This window comes from Pristis pectinata, chromosome 4, assembly GCF_009764475.1.
Source record: "Pristis pectinata isolate sPriPec2 chromosome 4, sPriPec2.1.pri, whole genome shotgun sequence".
NCBI lineage: Eukaryota > Metazoa > Chordata > Chondrichthyes > Rhinopristiformes > Pristidae > Pristis > Pristis pectinata.
Window position 1 is genome coordinate 88,538,087 of NC_067408.1, and position 23,396 is coordinate 88,561,482.

At 43.5% G+C, this 23,396-nt stretch overlaps 1 protein-coding gene across 1 annotated transcript in view; it reads right to left on the reverse strand.

Moving 5' to 3' along the window:
* Positions 1-23,396, reverse strand: part of mao (monoamine oxidase) — a 134,336-nt gene that overhangs the window by 19,055 nt on the left and 91,885 nt on the right. The window contains exons 8-12 of the mRNA XM_052014013.1: positions 17,489-17,648; positions 10,699-10,795; positions 5,040-5,093; positions 4,079-4,136; positions 175-272 (exon numbers count right to left, since the gene is read on the reverse strand). Coding sequence (XP_051869973.1) covers positions 175-272; positions 4,079-4,136; positions 5,040-5,093; positions 10,699-10,795; positions 17,489-17,648 — 467 coding nt within the window. The remainder of the gene's footprint in view (positions 1-174; positions 273-4,078; positions 4,137-5,039; positions 5,094-10,698; positions 10,796-17,488; positions 17,649-23,396) is intronic.

Genomic DNA, 23,396 nt, shown 5'->3' on the forward strand with positions numbered 1-23,396 from the left:
TCAACTCCACATTCCTGTACTACACCCATTGCCTTTGATTTCTTGAGAGTCCAAAAATTAATTGATCTCATCTTTGAAACTATTTAATGACTGATCAACCACAGCCCTCCAGATTAAAGAAACCTAATCTGAATTCATTAACTTGTCAGCAAGTAACAACATTATTGCACTTACTTTCCATACTGAGTCATAATTCCTGGAGGGAAGTATGCAGTGTAACATCCACCTGAATACTGCTCTTCACACCAGTTCTTTTCTTCATAATGGATGGGCTGGGCAAAATACAAAGACAGAATATGTGCAAGCCTGCGACACATTACAACTTCTTGAAATTGGAGCAGATATGACATAAATGGAACATGGAATGTAGACCTTAAAGGAGGCATTGTGGGAGGAAATGCAGACCGGAAAGCTGTGGGAGCTTGTGGGCTTGTAATGGATGTTTGCCACTAATCTATCCCGAGATGAAGACAAAAAAGTTCCAGAAAAGGAGTCAATGATTGACCACATGAACATGAGAGTAGAGTGGAGATTGGAAGCAAAAATAACAAGGAAGGGATCATGAGTATGATAGGAAATAAAGGACTATTCCACGTATCCCACCAAAAGGCAGGTGTAGTTTGGGCCCATTCAAGTTCCCATAGCTATACTTTTTCTGGAGGCCACATTTCATCAATTTTCTGCCCTTCCAGCCAGAGCCAAGATTTCACCTAACACGCCTTCCCTTCCTCCTCCCATTTAGTATTCTAAAGGGACTGTTCCCTTTTGTCTTCTCTTTCATCTCCACCAACTATTCCCCTTCTGATTGGCATCTGCCCATATAACTGCAACATTTGTAGCTCATGACATCTGTTCTACAATGAAGAAACCATATGCAATTTGGGTGATTTCTTCGCAAAGCACCTCTGTTTCTAATTGCCTGCCACTTTAATTCTCTATCCCACTCCCATTCTGACCAGTGCAGGCCAACAAACTGTTCCAATGAGGCCAACAAACTTGAGGAGCAGTACCTCATGTTTAATCTGGTACTTTGCAGCCAGACCCAATATCAAATTCAACATTTTCGATGACACACTTTCTCTGTTTGTATCAGAAATGGCCATTTCTACTATAAGGCTATCCTTCTGTAATATTAACTGTGTTTTCCCCTCTCCATAGACATTGCCTTTTCTGTTAGGCATTTCCAATATTCTTCTACAATAACAAACAATCTGCTGGAGGAACACAGCTGGTTAATCATCATCTGTGGGGGGAGGGCGAGGGGAAAAATAGTCAACGTTTCGGGCCCTGACGCAGGATTTTGCTCTGAAACGTTGACAGTTTCTTCCCTCCCACAGATGCCGCTTGACCTGCTGAGTTCCTCCAGCAGATCGTTTATTGCTCCAGATTTCAGCATCTGCAGTCTCTTGCATCTCCAACATTCTTCTTTTCATTTCAGTTCTCTGCAAAAGCTCTCACCTGCATTTGTGTGTCCCCTTGGTTGTTTTCTCTTTCTTTAGTTGCCTTATTAATCTATCAACTAGACAACACCATCGTTTTGCCCTATTCATCCCTTACCCTCTCTACAACTTCAAACTAACTTCTTGTTTTTCCCAATTTTCCAGTTCTGATGAAGGGTCTTCAATCCAAAACGTTAATTCTGTTTCTCTTTCCACAGATGCTGTTTGACTGCTGAATCTTTACAGCAATTTCTGCTTTTAGTATTGAGGTTGTTATTCACCCAAGAGTGCAACAGTTCCATGACAGGCTCAAATTGCACTTGCTGGTCTTGGCTTATGCTTGAATTCCAAAGGGGACCTTATTTGAGCTGGAACATTCACGCCCAAATAATAGTCCTTCACATCTGATGGTTATGGCTGGAGGACAGGTTTAAACTCCCAGACTGGGAGTTTTCTCAGTTCAGACCCAGGACCTGTTCAGTAGCTGGTACAAAGGAAAAAGACAATATACCAGCTTCGTGGTCCAACAACATTATGTCCACCTCCAGGTCCAAGTCTGGTAATCTTGGGTGATAGAGCCTTGGCTATCCCATCAGTCACCTTCATATCTGCGCTGTGCCAAGCAAGTTAATTTGAATATATCATATTGGTCAGTGGCAGTGGTTTCCTGCTTTTTCACTCTCCAAGTAATCAGACTACGAAAGACTGAATATGATAATGCACAGCTGCTGTTGGAATGAGCTGAGACAGGCGGAAGTGAAGATCTTGTGTGCCTGATCAGTGCCCAGAGCTCCAGCTGGATTTCTGCAACTGAAAATAATATTTTGAAGCACTGCTTTTGACATTCTGTGGCCTATATACAAATTGTCTAGGGTCAAGAGGAGGGCAATTGATTTAAATCCCCCAAGCAGATGCAAGGACACAAACTGCCAAGTGTGAAACTGAAAACACATCAGCTGCATAGGGGGAAGGAATGGGGTGGGCTGGAATATTTGGACTGCACACCAAAAGTAACCCTTAATTTTGGTCTCCTTTGTAAGTGTCCCCCTTTAAAAAATATTTCATTTTTTAATCTTCAGTAGTCGAGGCTACTTTCTGATATGTACCTTTGGTGGCTAGATCTGTCAGGTCTTAGGAGACTTGCTGCCGTCAATGCAACTCTGATGAGTACCCACCCACTCTGGACCTGACCCTTTCTGATTAGCGAACATACAAAGCGAGGGCTGAAGCTCTATCCACTGCAAGACCCATTGAAAAATAATTGTTGCTCCTGGGAGCTTCTGCTGGGTTTGATATTGATAAATGTATGACTAAATAGGGCTTCAACAGCTACCTTAATAAGTGGTGCAGAACCACTCTGTCTGTCTCTCGGGGTGTCAGGAAATATCTTTGTCATAAACCTGAGGGCAGTGATAGCCTTGTAGAGATACTAGTTCTAGGAGGTTAGTTCAAATAGTTCCATATTCCAGTGGCCTGTATGAAGTAGATGGCATTCCTCATTAGAGGACACTAATAAATTGATAATTACAATATGTTGCACATCATGGGACAGGTATCCCTTCATCAACCAATGTTCCATTTATGAATTTTCACTACGATATAATCGACTCCTTTGGGTAACTTTCCTTGATTACAAGACTTTTATCCCTACATTGCAGGATGCTAAGTAGTAAACAACAAATGAAATCCCTGCCCAGTGACGAGTGAAATTGGTTGAAACAGCTGCTCAGCTGTTGACAAAGATTGCAATGCACTTGACTCACAGCTGCCTAAAAGAGCGGAGGAACGGGGGAAGAATGGAAGAGTGGGAAAAGGAGAGTGGGAGAATGGGGAAGTGGGCAAAAGAGAATGGGACTGGAGGGTTTAGGTAAAAGAGGGGGTACTGTAAGTGGGAGACAGGGGAGGGAGAATGGGAGTGGGGAAGAGCTTGGGCATGTGAGGATATAAGGATGAGAATAATACAGTGTGGGGAAGAGAGACTGGTGTAGGAAGAGATGCTGGTAGGATTGGCAGAAGAAAGATGGTGAGAACTGGGGAGGGAGAGGCTGATGCCTGGAGGCTGAGACAGACTGCAGGCAAGAGCATGAAAGCTGGGAGGGATGGAGGAGGAAAGATACAGACACATCTATCCTTCACTTGATAAGCACTGTACTTCAGTATGTTTTTATTATTTTGGGTTGTATTAATGTATTTTTAAGTGTTTAGGTGTTTTTGACCAAATGTTTTTGACCAGCTCTGGAATACAACTAGAGTTTTCACATTGAAACAAAGCATCACATTATCCCAGAATGTAAAACCCTTGCAAATAGGGGGGATACCTATATTGGTGATTCAATATCCTCTGTATTTATCCCAGTTCTGCATGGTTTGTTCAGAACTCGCCTTTAACAAGATCTTAGCAAGTAAAAAAACTGTTTTCAAAATTTTCTCATACTTGGAGTTGCGATTGAGAACACAGCACTGATCAGAATAGTGGTAAAAGAAAAGATCTTGTACATTTATGTTTCTTAAACAAAAGTACAGGAGCATAAAGACTGCCCTCCTCTTGAAAGTGAGGTGCATCTTTGGGAGGTGTTAAATTTGATCGTCTTCAAATAAAACCTATTAAACCAACAAGAATGCGAGAAGAAACAGCTTACATGTAATGCCTCCTCAGATTCAAGAACCTTGGCATAAATCTTGCAGATCTTCTGCATCCTGCATGACAAAAAAAATTATCCAGGTCACACGCCACAAAATGAGTTGAGCAAATTAAAATAGATGCCTGGATGTCATGTAGCTTTCTGGGCTCAGAAGGCTGTACATTTGAGTTTCAGCTACTAATCCCTCACATATTTATAAATAACGTCCTTGTTAAATCGTACTAAATCACATAACTTGATGAGTTATACACAGCGCTTTCATAATAACAGTTATTGCATTGGTCATACAAAACTCTAATGACCGAGCAGATCAAAAAAAACAGAATTTAATGTACTGATTAATGATGAGTAAAACACCAATATATCTGAACACCAATGGACCAACAAAGCTGGAAAACATTTTTATGAGTTGCAGTCCACACTATCTGATGTGCTTTGATTCAATGACAAATTTAAACAAATTGAGAAGAGCTTTTTACAAAAATAGTTAGCTGTTTATGATTACTGGCATATACATCGTGCATTTATGTGGCATGTAGGAACAGTTCCCAGCATGCTTCACTAGAACTGAATCAGATGAAAACTGTAAGTAAACCAAAGGCAGAGACATTAGTATGGGTGACTTCAAGCATGCAAGTTTCACGTAGGATCATATAGGAGGAAATTTGAGGTCAGAGACTGGACATTTCGCACTGTAGTCACATTATTTAACATTGTATTAAAATATAAGTTTTAATGAAGAACATAAGAACTAGAAATGGGTAAATGGCCCTTATGGCCTGTTGTGCCCACTTTGCCATTTCAAATGATTATGGCTGAATATTTTTTACCTCAGTGCCACTTTCCTGCACGTTTTCTTAATATCTAAAAATCTATCTCTGCATTAATTATACTCAGCGCAAAGTCTCCATGGCCCTTTCATGTAGAGAATTCCAAAAATTCCAAAAAATTCACTTACCTCTCTTCTTTTGTGAGATTTATCAGGCGCCGTGCTTTACGAGCAAGGATGAATCTGAAAGAGTAGAATTGGAGATATTCTTTGCATCTAAATTGCCCTGAGCTATTATATGCTCTTTCAAATTCACACAAGTATATTTCCAATGTAGTTTTTCACACAGTATTTGTATTTGGAGAGCACTGAATCAATGTACTGAAAGGTTAGGTAAAGAATCCTCAAGATTAAAAGGCTGTCTTGCTGAACTTGTATAGTTGTGTCAACTACCCAATATGGCAAGCAGTTGTGCTGGAAAAGCTCTAAGTGTCAATTGTCCAGAATAGACATTAGACCTTTTTAGGTGACTTAGTTCCTGATTTAGCACCTTGTTCTGAAAATGGGCTGGTGTGTACACATGTCTGACCAGCAAGATTGTTGAAGACTATGCGCAGTCTTAGCTCCAGGTCTTTCTCCATGTAGAGATATCTGTTTTATTATCAATTGCAATGGGAGCTGTATGCTTCAGAATTAACAGAAAACAGCTCCACTTCTGAGCATACCACGGTGGACGGCTGGATCAGGGACGTTGCCCTAAAAAAACTCCTGCAGTGATGTCCTGAGAGGATAGGCCTCCAACAACTACAGACATCAGCCATTGTACAAGCTGCGATTCCAAGCACGAGAGAGTTAACACATGCTCCCCAATGATTTCAGTCTTACTAGGCTCCCCGTAACGTCTGATCAAAACTGCCCTGATGTTAAGGGCAATCCCTCCTACTTCACGTCTGAAATTCAGCTTGTGTATCCATATGCAATTCATTTTCCTTATGATGTCTGACTACCTATTACAATTAAATGCTCATTATCCCACAATGCTGCCAAGATGCAGCAGTCATCTGTGTCCCCATTATGTGAAGGCTTTAATAGACTGAATGAATGGTTGTTGACAGGCGAACATAATCCTCTGTAGCTGTGACTGATGACTTCACTGAGCTATGCCGGAACTGCAGCTGAACACAAATACAAAGAGGCACATGCCTCAATTAGAAGAGTCATGAATAAAGAAAAATGTCAGTCACCTAAAAAACAGTAAAGGTTTTTCAACAGCATCTGCAACCAAGGCAGAAGCGGCCTATAAAGTATAATCTCAAAAGCCAGGATGCAGAGGAATTTGTTTCCTTAAGTGAAGCAAGATACCTCATGATGTACAGCAACAGTATGTTCACATTACTACCCGGGGATAACTAAGTGATTCTGCTCATAATTATTGGTCTTCACATTCATCATATTGTGGAATGAAGCCGCATTATGAATTAATCCAAGCCTTGCTGCATATGATGCTAATTCAACCTTCAAACTGATTGAACATGTGTTAAGAAAAACGGCTATCCAATTGAAGACTGCAGAGGAATACATTCACAGGACCATTATCATACACAGAGAAATATGGAAATAACACCCTACTCCATCGGAGTAGATCACTCATACTAAGTGACACCACTGAATTCACGACAGTAACTACAGCAAACCTGAATTCATAACAAACGGTAGCAGCTACTCTGGATGTAGAATTACATTATCACTGCCTAAGCTGATTTAATAAGTCTAAACATAAACTAGAGCAGAGAGCCTGGCAGTTAACAATGTTAAAATTATTCATGATCAAGCTGGAATTTGAGAAGTTAGCAACTGCTAAGAAAAAAGATAATTTTTTTTAAAATCTAAGATGAGAACCTCGATATTAACTCAGAATGGGGAGTTGACCCAAGTAGTATGTAGCCTGGGAGATTTTAACCCTGAGCCCTCTCCATCAGCCCCTGTGGTCTATCACCAGGAATCATCAGTTGTCCAGCAAGTGGCAATAGACTATCGGGGGCAGAAGACAAACAAAATGGCCCCTGGCATGTGAGTAACTGCTTTGGAGGCTGTCGAGCAAATTTCTTTGTTAAGAGAGAAAGAGACAAAAGAGACTGCAGATGCTGGAATCTGGAACCAAAACAGAATACTGGAAGAACTTGGTGAGTCAAGTAATATCTATGGAGATAAAAGGTCTTAGTCAATGTTTCAGGTGGACACCCTGCATCAGGGCTGAGAGGGAAAAGGAAAGATTGCCAGTGTATAGCAGTATGAAGGAGGTGGGAAAGAGGCTGGTAGGTGATGGTGATAGGTAGAACCACTTGGAGAAGAGGATGATGGGCAAGTGAAGCTTGGGGGTTGCAAACAGAGACTTGTAGGCAATAGATGGAACCAGATAGGAGGGCTTGAGCAGTAGGAACTGGAGTGGGGTGTGGAAATGGGAGAAGAAAACTAGGTGGACAGGTGAATGTGTGTGGGAAGGCATGGGTTACTGGAAATTGTTCATACCATTGGGTTCAAGCTACTCAGGCGGAATACAAGATGTTGTTCTTCCAATTTACGTTTGACTTCTCTGTAGTAATGGAGAAGGCCAAGGACAGAAAAGTCACTGTGGGAGTGGGAAGGAAAGTTAAAATGACGTGCAACTGGAGACTCAAGATAGTCGTTGTGGACAGACTGCAGGTGCTCTGCAAAACAGTCACCTTGTCTGTGCTTGGTTTCACTAATGTAGAGGAGGCGTATTGTGAGCACTGAATGCAATAGACTAGGTGGGAAGAGGAGCAGGAGATGAAATTGAAAATGAATAGTCCAGGTGATGAAATTGACAAGTTCTGCAGGAAGCACCACTGATGTAGTTTATGTAGTGGAGAAAGAGTTGGGGGTGGGGGAAAAAAATCGGTGTGCTGGAATAGTCTTGGAACAAGCACTGTTCCAGCTACCGTTTTGATCTGCAAAGGAAACAGTGGTCGAAATGGCCTAAACTTTCCTAATGAGACACGGGAGCAGCAGTCCTCCTGCAGACTTTGCCAATCCCAGACTCACCTGTTAGGCAGGCATGGTGTGGAAACAACAATGGCTTAGAGCTGCACAGCGACATAAACAGAGACCTTCAACCCAACGTCCATACCGACCATGATGCCCATCTACTCTAATCCCATTTGCCCACATTAGGCTTGTATCCCTCTACTCCTTTCCTACCCAGATACCTGTCCAAATGGCTTTTAAATGTTATAATTCTATATGCTTCTACCACCTCCTCTGGAAGCTTGTTTCAAATAACCATCACCCTGTGTGAAAAACCTCTGGTCTCCATTAAATTTCTCCCCTCTCACCTTAAGCCTGTGCCCTCCAGTTTTATGCTCCCCTACTCTGACTATCCATACCCCTCATAATTTTACAAACATCTTTCAGGTCACCCCTCAAGCCTCCTATTTCCAATGAGAATAAACCCAGCCTATCCAATCTTTCCTTATAAATAAAACCCTCCATTCCAGGCAACATCCTGGTGAATCTGTACTGCCCTCTCTATTTCTCCCACGTGCTTCCTGTAGTGTGACGACCGGAACCGTACACAATACCCCAAGTGACGCTGAACCAATTGCAACATGATGTCCCAGACTTCAAGTTAAACTAGACGCCTGGTTTCTCAATAAGCCAGCAGTTTAGCTCAGCACAGTTGAGAGTGAAGTGGTATGCAGACGTCAAAGGTCTGAAAATAAGGAGTCTGTGGAGTCCTAATTGTACTAACATCATTAAAGGCATCGTCTATGGCATCGGTAGTTGCTGAAGGACCAGTAGTGCATTTCAGACCACCTCAAAAGAAAAGAAACACCAGGTGGATACAGGAAAATACTTTCAAAACAGACATACCAGGCTAGATACCTTTCATAATGTCTTCTGCAATGAATGAGTGTTTAGTGAGTTACAGGGATGAGGATGAGGATGAGGATAAAGACGTGATACACTAGACGAGCTCCAGCCATGAGGAGGAGGCCACAGCTTTATACTTCTGTATTTCAGCCATGCCCATGCAATGATTTCAGCTCAGAATTACATGAAAAGTATTCTTTATTTACACTGTTCAGGAATTCTACATCACAGCTGACAGATCATATTGTCCCCTCATCTTTTTGATTTATCAATAAGATTATCAATTCAAATTTTACATTTTCTGGGGAGAAAAATTAAATTATCTTCTGTTGAAAAGAGAACCACGATGACATGAGTTTGAACATGGTAAGAATATGGCTGCCACACTATCCCCAATAGATTGTCCAGGTTTGTTTTTGAGGTAGCTCTCCAACAACCTGATTTACATCTCTGATGATTTTTTTTCTATTGTCTGGATGCTATCATCCATTTGCACCATCAGAAAATGTTGTGATCTACCATCATACTTTCCATTATAGGCTATCATACCAAAATTTAATCAAATCTGAAAGTCAGCTATCTTTAAATTAAAAAAAGCAAACTGCTGGAAAAATTCAGCAGGTCAAACAGCATCTGTTGGGGGAAAACAATTGTTGATGTTTTGGGCCGAGACCCTGCATCAGGACTGAGAGTGGACAGAGGAGATAACCAGTATAAAGAGAGGAGAGGGGAAGGCATGAGACGGACCAATAGGTATTGGTTTATTATTGTCATTTGTACCAAGGTACAGTGAAAAAACTTGTCTTGCAACTGATCATACAGGTCAATTCATTACACAGTGAAGTTACATTGAGTTAGTACAGAGTGCATTGAGGTAGTACAGGTAAAAACAATAACAGTACAGAGTAAAGTGTCACAGCTACAGAGAAAGTGCAGTGCAATAAGATGCAAGGTCACAACAAGGTAGATCGTGAAGTCATAGTCCATCTCATCGTATAAGGGTATTTGGTATTGGTTTATTATTGTCACTTGTACCGAGGTACAGTGAAAGACTTGTCTTACAGACCGATCTTACAGGTCAATTCAGTACACAGTTCAATAGTCGTATCACAGTGGGATAGACCAAGGAGGGCTTGAAGGATGATGGGCAGATGAAGTGAGGAGTGGGATGGGTGGAGTTGAGAGACAGAGGTAGGTGGATGAAAGGAAGAAGCAGACAAAATAAAAGAGCAGATGGGGGAGGGTGGGGTGAAGGCAGAGACAGCTGCTGGAGGGTGAAAGGGCTTGCAACAGGGAGCTCAGGATGGCCACTGTGGACAGAGTGCAGGTGATCTGTAAATTGATCGCCTAGATCTGTGCTTGATCTCTCTGATGTAGAGGAGGCTCCAATCCTCCCATTTTTGTCCTCTTTCCCATACCCCTCCCCCAGCCTCACCACCCATTTTTCACCCTCCTCCCCCTCCCAGTTACATCCACCTTTCACCCACCAGATCCTTTCCCCCATCCGGTTCTATCTGCCCTTCACCTCTCCCCTAATGGTTCCCATTATCACCTTCAGTACATCAGATTCCAGCACTGGTGACCTTTGTGTTCTTAATTATCGCCCTCCAGCAGCTGTCTACGCCTTCACCCTCCACTCGCCCCAGCTGGCTCCATCTGCTTCTTTTTGTCTGCTTTCTCCTATCACCCACATGCTGCTCGACCCACTGAGTTCCTCCAGCAATTTGTTTTTTTTGCTTCAGATTCCAGCATCTGCAGCAAAGGCAAGTACTGTCCAGTTTACGGGAAGTTTCAGACACTGTAAACATGAATATACAGAATGGGCCCATGTGTTTTAAGAAAGATAAACAGGGGATACTGCTCCAGGTATGTACTCTTAATTGGAATCTTTCTGAAATCTTCCCATTTCTTTCTGATTCTGATTATCCAAGAGGTGACTAGGCCATGGTAGACTTACCCAATGATAGCAGGAAATGAGCCGTCTGGTTTGCTGTCATCCAGGGTAAGGCCAATAGGAGATTCCTCATCTTGAATGATCATGCTTCCACAATAGTCTGATTAAAAAGAGAAATAAAACATATCTAGTTCTGGCAGTGATTTTGAACTGACTAATGATATATTTACAAGTTGTTGCATAGTATCTTCATAGATGATTTACAATAATTCTTCACAAGCATGAGGGTGAGGATAATTATATGAAAGCTAAATAATATAACAGTGTAAAGCTAAATATGATGTGGTATAGAAAGGATTGTGTGTACTTGGGAATTAGGCCAGCAGATGACAGATGAAGTTTCATGGAAGAAAATAAAAGATGCCTCAAGCTTGTCTCTGTTACTTTGTTTTGCTTTCTGCCTCTTCAAATGAGGCAGAAAACAAAACAAAGCAACATAGACAAGCTGATTCACTCTGATCAAAATAAAATCCAGTGGAACAGGATGGACTTGTGAGTAGATTTAAAACTTATTTTTGAAATAATCTTTCAATGAGTGACTGGTAATACAATGAAACAGCTTCCTTAATAGGTTCTTCAACAGCTTCCTCAAGAATAATTTGAGATATGACATAAAATAAGCAGAGCTGGTTCAAGTGGTTAATTTAGATTGGTGGTTCTCAAAGCTTTCAATCATTACGATTATCCTTGGCTCCGTTGTTGTATCACTTGACAGGAATTAATTATCATGGTTTGTCAATGACTTAAGTATTGTTGTGTCATATGACCACCAGGAAACAGTGGTGCAGTGGTTAAGTTGTTGGTCCAGTAATGCAGAGGCCTGGACTAACAATCCAGAGTTTAAATATTGTCACAGGCACTGGGAAATTTAAATTCAATTAATTAATTATCTGCCATTAAGGAAAATTAGTCTTGACAACAGTGGTCATGGAACTACTAGATTGTCATAAGTACCCATCTGGTTCTCTAATGTCTTCCTTCAGGCAATGATATCTGCCGTTCCTAACCAGGCCTATATATGACTCCAGCAGTGTGGTTAACTCTGAACTGCCCCCTACAGCGGCCCAGCTACTATGAAAGCCAATAAGAAAGTAACAAAACAGTTCACCTCGCACCAACCTAAACACAGATTCAGACATGCCAATACCACTCTCAGTCCAGTCAAACTTGCAAAATACTCACAAATCTTTGGGATCTGGAGCCTGAATAAAGAGAGGTGTCCCACAAACTCATCTGTGGTACAGTTCCTTCCCAGGTTACGAACACCCGACTTAAGGACATCCCACATGTACAATTGAGTGTTTGGGAGACAAACAGGATGGATTTGCTGGCTACTGCAGGCCTGCAGGCATGACTGCCAGGTGGGGACGGAGATTTCTGAGTGCCTTTCTCTCACCAACATTTCATACACCCCCCCCCCCCCCCCCCCCCATCCCCAAGCCTGCAACAATCAAGAACTGGATCGAGTTGCGCAGAGCTGGGAGTGCTGAGCACACTCACTCACCGAGTCAGTGAGGTTGTCTGCCCTTCTCGCGCCTGCTCGCTCTCCCATCACAATGTTTTTGTGATCCTCTCCCCACACACTGCTTTTGTTCATTTCGACTTACAAACAGGTACTCTTCACTGTGTTGTGAGACTCAAATGGGTAAGGCTAGCACTAAACTGGCAGCTCAAAATGAGCATCAGGCAGTGCTGTAGCCAGTAACAGTGGCAGAATTGTTTCAATGAGGAATGCCGAAGGGCATGCCAGAAGCAGCACTAACTAATAATAAGGTGCAAGTGTGGCAAAGCTGTAGCATAGGGCTGCATACATGCTAAACAGCAAAAGCAACATGGAACAGGCAGAGCTAAGTGATCCCACAACCATCATATCAAAGCTCTGCCATCATGAGAAGGGTAGGCCAATCAGCTCCTTAAACCTGCTCCACCTTTTTAATAAGATCATGGCTGATCCAATCTTGCCCTCAACACCACTTTTTTGCTCTATCCCCATGCCCCTTGACACCTTCTAGTTTAACTGTCTGTCAATGAATCTGCCTCCACAACAACCTGGGGTAGAGAATTCCACCAATTCATGACCTATATCCTGGCAGCACAGTGCAGGCCCCTTCCGGCCCAACGAGCCTGTGCCGCCCATTTTAAAACCATGTTAACCTACCCGTACGTCTTTAGAATGTGGGAGGAAACCGGATCACCCAGAGGAAACCCACGCAGACACGGGGAGAACATACAAACTCCTCACAGACAGCGACAGGAATCAAATCCCGATCGCTGGTGCTGTAATAGCGTCACACTACTGTGCCATGATGGAAGATGCTGTCAAGCAACATTTAATCACTAGTATCCTGATTGCCAATCACAGTTTAGGTTTGGACATGATCACTCAACACCAGACCTCTTTACAGCCTTGCTCTAAATGTGGACAAGTCTAGAGCTGAGCTGGGAACGACTACCCTTGACATCAGGGCAGCATTTGATTGAGCAGTCATCAAGGAGGCCTGATAAACTGTGTCAATTAGCACTCATCTCACATAAATCATGAGGCATCATTAACAAAACTGGATATCAGTTTCTGCCAAGTGCTCTGAAGTATGCCTGGACCAGTCCCTCACCTTCAAACATTGTTGAGGACTCAGGGAAATGGTGAAGAGATGAACAAGTTTTCTGTCGAAACACTCGGTATAGAGAGTAAAGACCAGTCCAAACAGTTGATTGTGCTCCTGTAAGAGTAGGCCATCACAACACCATAATCCTGGATGTGCAACTAAGCATGGCCATACATGTTGATATTGGAGCAGAGAAGTCATTGGCAAATCTTGCTCCCCCAGACAGGAAGCCACCATCACCCACTCTGCTGATCCACTGCGGGATGGAAAGCATACCAAGATTGTACTGCAAAATCAAGGAGACCGCCCTGGGAGAGGCATCAGCAATGAACAGTAGAGATCGCAATGGAACAGCAATGTCCTGAATGAAGATATCATCACTGATTGTATGGAACCAGTCCCTGGACTTGACCATCCAAGTAATGTGGAACCGCACAAAGAAGACATGGGTATCTTTTATACTGATGGAAACACAAATCAAGTACTAGTTGTGAAGAAGACAATCTTCTCCAATATTTTTCAGGCTATGTGCATGTGGAGCAAGACCATTTCCAAACCCAGTGATAGCTTGGAGTATCTGCTGTTGTAATGAATGCACGGTAGATATATATAGTAGGTTCATCTACTGAGGTGATGAATTACAGAATTTTAGTGATCAGGTCACAGGAGGGCCATTCAGCATATGGTTCCTCTGAGTGGGATGATGAGATTTACTGCAAATACTAGGAAGGGTAATTCTGCAGTTCATTGATGGTGGACAGTTGTGATAGGTCTGCTCTGTGTCCTTTCATGACAGCAATCTGTAGGCCAAACTCAGATTGCAGTGGCCAAAGACTCCACAGAGCATGAAGATTTTGGATGGCTTTTTTTATTTCAAAAATAGACTTTATTCATAAAATAATGGGCCATTAGGTAGAACATAGAAATAAAAAGGGGATGGTCACCTTGGTAGGGCTATGTTATAGACACCCCAATAGTCAGCAGGAACTTGAGGAGCAGATATGTCAAGAAATTGCACATAGTTGTGAGAATAGTAGGGGAGTACTAGTGGGAGATTTCAATTTTCCCAGTATCAACTGGGCCACCCAGAGTGCAAAAGGCCTGGATGGGGCAGAATTTGTGCAGTGCATTCAAGACAGTTTCCTCATGCAATATATAGAGGAACGTACTCAGGAAGGAGCAATACTGACCTCCTCTGAGGGAATGAGGTAGGCCAAGTACCTGAAGTGGCAATTAGAGAGCACTTTGGGTCCAGTGACCACAGTTCTATTAGTTTTAAAATAGTTATGGAAAAAGACAGAACAGGTCCACGAGTTAAAGTCCTGAATTGCAGCAGGGCCAACTTTGAAGGCATTAGGCAGGATCTGGCTGGGGTCGACCTGGGTGACTCTATTTAAAAGCAAAGGAACAGTTGGCAAGGGGAGGCTCTTAAAAGGGTCATATCAAGAGTCCAGGGGCCACATGTTCCTGTTAGGGTGAAGGGTAGACATACCAAGTTCAGGGAACCCTGGCTGACAAGAGATATAGAGGCTCTGGTCAGGGAATGAAAGGAAACATACATCGCTTTTAGGCAGCTGGGTACAAATGAATCCCTCAACGAATATAAAAGTTTAAGACCAGACTTACGAGGGAAATCAGGAGGTCAAAAAGAGGGTATGAGATGGATTTGGCAGGCAGGCTTAAAGAAAATCCCAAGAGGTTCTTCATTTATATTAACAGTAAAACGGGTGACAAGGGAGACAGGCCCTTCAGCCCAAGAGACAAGGTCCTCTTAAAGACCATTGGGGCTGCCTATGTGTGAAGCCGCAGGAGATGGCCAAGATTTTTAATGTCAATTTCTCCTCGGTGTTTACTAAGGAGAATATCATGGATGCCAAAGGAAGAGGGTAATAAGTAGTGAGGTCTTGGATCATATGCATATTTCAAGGAAGGAGGTATTTGCAGCCTTGAAGCACATTAAGGTGGGCAAATCCCAGGGCCTGACCAAGTGCACCCCTGGACCTTATGGGAGGCCAGGGAAAGAAATCATGGAGTCCCTTGTAGAGATATTTGCTTCGTCGTACTGGTGAAGTTCCAGAAGACTGAAGGGTGGTTAATGTTGTTTCATTGTACAAGATGGGTAGCAAGGACAGGCCAGGGAACTCTAGGCTGGTGAGCCTGACTTCAGTTGTAAGGAAGTTACTGGAGGCAATTCTGAGGGAGAAGATCTACCTTCAGCTGGATAGAGAAGGCCTGATCAGGAATAGTCAGCATGGTTTTGTGTGTAGGAGGTTGTGTCCTAATGAATCTCTTGGAGTTTTTTGAAGAGGTAACTAAGGGGATTGATGAATGTAGGGCAGTGGATGTTGTCTATATGGACTTTAGTAAGGCCTTTGACAAGGTCCCGCATGGCAGGCTGATCTGGAAGGTTAGGTTTTGCAAATGGTTTTCAGGTAAGTGTGAGGTGATGCATTTTGGACATTCAAACCAGGGTAGGATCTATACAGTTAATGGCAGGCACTGCCAAGTGTTGTGGAACAGAGGGACTTGGAAGTTACAAGTACCCAGTTCGCTGAAAACGGCCACACAAGTAGACAGGGTGGTGAAGAGGGCATTTTAGCATGCTGGCCTTCATCAGTTAGAGGATCAAGTTAGGAGTAGGGACATTAAGTTGCAGTTATACAAGTCGTTGGTGAGGCCACACTTGGAGTATTGTCTACAGTTTTGGTCACCCTGTTACAGGAAAGACTTGTCAAGCTGGAGAAGGTACAGAAGAGATTTACGAGGATGCTGCCTGGACTAGAAGGCCTGAGTTATAGGGAGAGGTTGGCCATGCTGGATCTTTATTCCTTGTAGCGTAGGAGAATGACGAGGTGACCTCATAGAAGTTTATAAGATCAGGAGGAGTATGGATAAGGTGGACAGTCATAGTCTTTTCCACAGGATTGGGGAGTCCAAATAGAGGGCACAGATACAAGATAAGAGGGGTGAGATTTAAAAGAGACCTGAGAGATAACTTCTTTATAGAGAGGATAGTGAGTACCTGGAAGGAGCTGCCAGAGGAAGTGGTTGAGGGGAGTACAGTTGCAACATTAAGAGACATTTGGATACGTAAATGGACCGGAGGGCTTGGAGGGTTATGGGCCAAATGTGGGCAATTGGGACTAGCAGGGAGGATGCTGTGGTCGGGATGGACCAATTAGGCTGAAGGGCCTGTTTTCCGTACTGTATTACTCTATGACTCTAATATATACAGGAAATACAAGTCAATACTGTGCTTTTGCCAAAAAGGTCTGGAAAAGTATGCAAGGCTCGTTGTCGAGGTTCATCCCGAGGACCTGTGTAACAGAGAGCTCTCTGATTTATGGACTGTTCCCAGGGACTCTCACCAACACAAACATCAAGTGCTGTTGGAAGATCATTAACTGAGTGAAAGATGGTCTTCCCGAAACGTGGTATTCCCATGCAACTAGATTTCTGAAAGTGAATGCTGCCCACTGACACACTCCAGGCGATTTTGGATGACCTCTGCCTGGCCTTGATGGACTAAAAACAACGTTTAGGTGTGGCACAGAAACACAAAGCACTCTATCATAAAGGTCATATTCTGAGAAATGGGATAGAGATGGGATGCATAATTCCTTCCATGGCCTTCATCTGCTATTTCAAGACTAGAATCACCTGGACACAACAGTTGTTAACAGTTCTGTGGCTTACTGAAATGTCCACTTGAAGGACAGGAGCTCTGTTCCTAATTTAGTGCTGCAAAGTGCCAGCAGTTGTATTAAATTAAATGTTTAATTGTTGGAGCCTATGCTGCTTTATGCACCAACACATTTACACAAGGATTGAGATCTGAAACTGCATCCGGGCTGCACCCACGTGAATGTTCATGCAAGTGCCTCATAAGCTTAGGTGAACTCTACAGCACCAGGTCAGTGTTGCTACTCAGAAGCAACAGAATTGAAGTGTCAGTTCTTATCATCTACCAATTTCTGTGTTTATAGAGGTTAAAATGTTTTAGTGCAGCTTGTGGAATATTTTCTCTGCTTTTATGGAAGCTTGTTCTCGTCCCTTCAATTTTCAAATGACATTGACATCAATTATGCTCAATCATAAAAGTGCTAAATCAAAATGTAGTAATAAGTTCTTAATTTACATACAATATAATTATGTAGCATCAATTAGTCTTTAGGAAAAGCACCTACTTTTCTTCCTCCAGAAGTTTTCTTTGTAGTATACCATACATTTGATCACACATCCCATGGGAACACGTTGGATAAGCTGGTTTCGCAGAGGTGGAAGGGGTGGTTGTAATGAATCTTCAGGACTGAGTGCTGGTGGAATGGCACTGATGATATATTTTGCCTAAGTAACAAAAAAAGGATTATTTTCTGTCCATCATTCCTGTATTTTCTCTTGTCCAATCCTATCTCCCACACAGATATTTTGCAGGTGGAAACTAATTTCCCTGCCAACAGCTCTCTGAAGACTCTAGTCCAGGGCTAAATTCTGGCCTGCGAAACAGCAAGACAAGATCAAGGTGGAATCCAAATTAAAACCTTACTCACAGAAGTCTCAAATCTGGAAGTGAATGGTGAACTCATGGCTCTTTGGTTATATCCTCCCTAACAATTAATTTTTAGTTTAGGAGAGTTGTGTGGGAACATTAATAATAATCACATCAGATTATAAGCCTTAGAGCCAGTGCTGTCCATGTCCACAGGGAGCAGGGGTAGATAACCCAATAAGACTGTGTTCATCGAAGGATACAAGCTAATGCAGCTTCATTGTTATTGGATTATAAAACTTGTGCCTGACAAAAATGAATTACATCAGAGTCAGCACAACAATTTCACCTGTAGGCACATACCTAGTCCCCAAAGAGCACATTTCTTTTCCAAGAAAAATAACAGTGCTGCAAAATTGAGTCTCGTTGTCAAATCATTTTTGGTACAAAATCAGGGCAAGAACTTATCTTTGAAGATGCACAGGGAAAATGCCATTTCCTTCAATGTTCTGCCCCAAAATCAATTCACCAAATTTCCAACTGCTTTTGTCACTTCCCGCATCCACCCCTCCATGGATCCAGTTAAATAATTAACATCGTTTAGAATCAGAATCAAGTTTATTATCACTGACATATGTCATGAAATTTGTTCTTTTGCAGCAGCAGTACAGTGAGAGACATAAACATTACTCTAAGTTACAAAAATAAATAAATAGTGCAAAAGAGGAATAATGATGGTACTGTTCATGGACCATTCAGAAATCTGCTGGTGGAGGGGAAGAAGCTGTTCTGAAACATTGAGTGCGAGTCTTCAGGCTCCTGTACCTCCTCCCCAATGGTAGTAACGTGAGGAGGGCATGTCCCGGGTGGTGAGGGTCCTTAAGATGGATGCCATCTTCTTGAGGCACTGGCCTCTTGAGGATGTCCTCGATTGGTGGGAAGAGTTTGTGCCTGTGATGGAGCTGGCTGAGTCTACAACCCTCTGTAGAAACTTGCAAGAGTCTTTGGTAACATACCAAATCTCCTCAAACTCCTAATGAAGTAGAGCCACTGGTGTGCCTTCTCTGTGATTGCATCAGTGTGCTGGGCCCAAGGTAGATCCTGTGAAATGTTGACGCCCAGGAACTTGAAGCTGCTCACCCTTTCCACTGCTGACCCCTCAATGAAGGACAGGTATGTGTTCTCCCAACTTCCCTTTCCTGATGTCCACAATCAATTCCTTGGTCTTGTTGACGTTGAGACATCACTCAACCAGCTGATCTTTCTCACTCCTGTATGCCTCCTCGTCACCATCTGAGATTCTGCCAACAATTCAGCGAATTTATAGATGCCGTTTGACCTGTCCCTAACCACACAGTCATGAGTGTAGAGAGAGTAGAGCATGGGCTAAGCACGCATCCTTGCAGTGCACCCATGTTGATTGTCAGCGAGGAGGAGATGTTGCAACCAATCCGCATTGACTGTGGTCTCCTGATAAGGAATTCAAGGATCCAGTTGCAGAGGCGGAATAAAGGCCCAGGTTTTGAAGCTTGTTGATTAGTACTGAGGGGATGATGGCGTTGAATACCGAGTGTAGTCGATAAACAGCAGCCTGACGTATGTATGTATGTAGTTAAATTTGGGATCAATGGTCTTGAGTATTTAGCTTTTCTGTTCACATTGCACTGCAGATAAGTTAGGATGAGAAATACAATGCACAACTGAAGGCAGGATCAGTCTAAAGACACTGGAAGCTTGAGCAACGATATTATAACCATGATTTTGTTTACATAGTCTTGAATTTCTTTCTCCTGTAGAAACCGCAAAGATTTTCACACCTGCCTATACTTCTAGAGAGGAGGGACAAGAAGACTGAGATGATATTTAGAATGGAATGTATGCTACCAAATACTTAACTACACCTCTCCCACCCTGTCACTTGTAAGGATGCTATCCTCTTCTCCCAGTTCCTCCGCCTCCATCTGTTCCATGACGAAGCTTTCCATTCCAGGACATCGGAGATGTCCACTTATTTCAGCAAATGGGGCTTCCCTCCCACCACCATCAATGCAGCCCTCACCCGCATCTCCTCCATTTCCCATATGTCTGCGCTCACCCCCATCACACTGCCAACATAACAAGGACAGGGTTCCCTGTGTCCTCACCTACCATCCCACAAGCCTCCACATCAAACACATCATCTTCCACAACTTCCATCACCTCCAACAGGATCCCACCACCAGGCACCACCTCCCCCTCCCCCCCTTCCCCCCCCCCCCCCCCCCCCCCCCCCCCCCCCCCCCCCCCCCCCCCCCCCCCCCCAGCTATCCACAGGGCTCGATCTCTCTGCGACTCCCTTATCCACTCATCCCTCCCTACTGATGACCCTCCCGGCACTTATCCTTGCAACCTCACTAAGTGCTACACCTGCCCCTACACCTCCTCCCTCACCACCATTCAGGGTCCCAGACAGTCCTTCCAGGTGAGGCAGCGCTTCACCTGTGAATCCGAGGGTGTCATTTATTACATCCAGTGCTTCTGGTGCGACCTCCTCTACATCGGTGAAACCCGACGCAGATTGGGTGACCACTTCATTAAGCACCTTCGCTCCGTCTGCTGCAACAGCCAGGACCCTCCCAGTGGCCAGCCATTTAAATTCCACTTCCCACTCCCATACTGATACACTTATCCATGGCCTGCTTCACTGCAACGTTGAGGCCAGACACAGGTTGGAGGATTCCCCCTTGGTAGTCTCCAACCTGACAGCATCAACATCAATTTCTCTAACTTCCAGTAACCCCTCCTGTCTGTTTACCCTCACTTCTGAGGCCCCCTCCTTTCCCCTTCCCTGCCCTCATGACCTGCGCACTACCTCCCTCCTATTCCCCACCTCCTTCCCTCTATTGCAATGGTCTACTGTCCACTCCTACCAGATTCCTTCTCCAGCCCTTTGCCTTTTCCACCTATCACCTCTCAGCTTCTTACATAACAAAGTTAATGGCAGGATTCTGGGTAGTGTGGAGGAGCAGAGGGATCTGGGGGTTTCATATCCACAGATCCCTGAAAGTTTGCCACACAGGTGGATAGGGTAGTTAAGAAAGTTTATGGGATGTTAGCATTCATAAGTCGTGGGATCGAGTTTTAAGAGTCATGAGGTAATGATGTAGCTCTACAAAACTCTGGTTATACCACACTTAGAGCACTGCATCCAGTTCTGGTCACCTCATTATAAGAAGGATGTGGAAGCGTTTGGAAAGGGTACAGAGGAGATTTACCAGGATGAAGCCCTGGTTTAGAGAATATGCACTTATGAGGAGAGACTAAGGGAGCTAGGGCTTTTACTCTTTGGAGAGAAGGAGAATGAGAGGAGACATGATAGAGGTGTACAAAATATTAAGAGGAATAGATAGGGTAGACAGCCAGCGGCTCTTTCCCAGGGCACCACTGCTCAATACAAGAGGGCATGGCTTTAAAGTAATGGGTGGGAAGTTCAAGGGTGATATCAGAGGAAAGTTTTTTTACCCAGAGAGTGGTTGGGGCATGGAATGCGCTGCCTGGGGTGATGGTGGAGGCAGGTACATTGGTCAAATGCAAGAGGTTGCTAGATAAGCATATGGAGGAGTTTAAAAATAGAGGGATATGTGGGAGGAACGGGGTTAGATAGTCTTAGGCAAGGTTTAAACGTCGGCACAACTGTGGGCCGAAGGGCCTGTATTGTGCTGTACTGTTCTATGATTCTATGACACAATCACTCCCTTTCATCTGCCCTCCACCCCCACCCACCTACCTTCCCTCTCTCGCCAGGGACTTGCTATCACTTGCTTGCATGTGCTCCCTCTCCCCCCCCCACCCCCTACCTTTTATTCTGTTTTCTGCCCTCTTCCTTTCCAGTCTTGATGAAGGGTCTTGACCCAAAACGTCTACTGTTTATTTCCCTCCATAGCTGCCTGCCTGACTTGCTGAGTTCCTCCAGTATTTTGTTTGTGTTCTACCAAATACTAATTTCATTTGGAATATTAAAGCAGCCCCTCTACCAAAAGAACTTGTGGAACAAAACCAAGTGACAGTCTAGCATCATCCCAAGCTCTAGAGACAACAAAGGCATAACCAGCAAATTGACCCTGAAAGTCCTCCTCACAACTGGTCCATAGACTTGAACAAAAGTTGGGAGAAAAATAGTCAAGCAACAGCCTGACATAATGGTCCTCACAGAATCATACCTTTCATCCAAAATACTAGATCCCTCAATCAAACATCACTGGGTATGTCCTGTCCTATTAACAGGGTCTAAGGTGATAGTACAGTAAGCTGTAGCTTGGAGGAAGTGCCCTTGGACATCAGTCTGTACCTGGATGTTTCATGGCTTAAAAATCAAACATGGCCAACTAAAACTTCTCCAATCTTCCTCAATGTTGACTAAACACTTGGAAGAAGCACTGAGAGTTTCCAGGGCACAGACCATACTCTGGTTGGGGAAAACTTCACCATCCATCACCAGTAGTGGTTTGGCAGCATTATTACTAAATGACCTGCCAAGTTCTGAAGAGCATTGTTGCCAAAACTGAGCCTGTGGCAGAAGCCGAGAGCAACAGCACGAGGGAAATAGCTCATCCTCCTTCCATCATGCAGTGCTTGTGAAGGTGAACTCCCATCTTTCATAGTGGGTGCACCCTCCATTGTGCTAAATGGAACAGACCAAACAGATCCAGCAACTCAAAACTGTGAGTTCATGAGAGGCTGTGAAATATGCATAGAAGCAATATTAGATCCTCAGTACAATCAGTAACTGCTCATTTTGACATCTCTGTCTCTAACCTATTATCATCAGGCCAAAGCACCAACTCAGGTTCAATGAGGAGTATGGATCAGCATGTCAGGAGCAGTGTTTAAATGTACCTAAAAATGATAAGTCAACTTGATGAAGCTGCAACACAGCATTATCTGCAAGCACAACATGACAGAACTAGCTGGTCTCCAACCAATAGGTCAAATCAAACCTCTGCCATCCTTCCACATGAATCACAGTGGGCCACTCAACAATGCAGGAGAAGCAGGCTCTATGAATGTAGTCATCATCCACAATGGCAAAAGCCAGCACAAATGCAAAATGCTGAACTGTTTGAAATCATCTTAAGTCAGAAATGCTGAGGTGATGAATTCCAGCATTACAAAAGCTGGTCTTTTGCCAATTCAATTGACTTCACACGATAAGCAAGAAAAGGCTTGAGAGCAATGGATGCAGCAAAGGCTTTGGGCTTTGACAGTATCCTGATGGCCTGATGCTGAAGAAGCATGCCCCAGACTAAGCTGTTCCAGTACAGCTACAATATTGTCATCTTTTCTAGCAATATTAAGTTCCTGTTTTAACTGCAAAAAGCAGGCCATCAACAATCCTATAATCCCACACCAATCAGAGTAATTGGATGACATCATCGATAGTGTGTCAAGTGGCATTTAGTAATAACCTGCTCACTAATCTTCGGTCTGTGGTTTACCAGAAGTACTGCTCCAGATCTCATCACAACCTTGCCTCAATAATGGGAAATGAGCTGCTTGCCAGAGGTGAGATGAGAGTAACTGCTGTTGACGTCAAGGCATCCAATGACTGAAGATAGTATCAAGAGGTG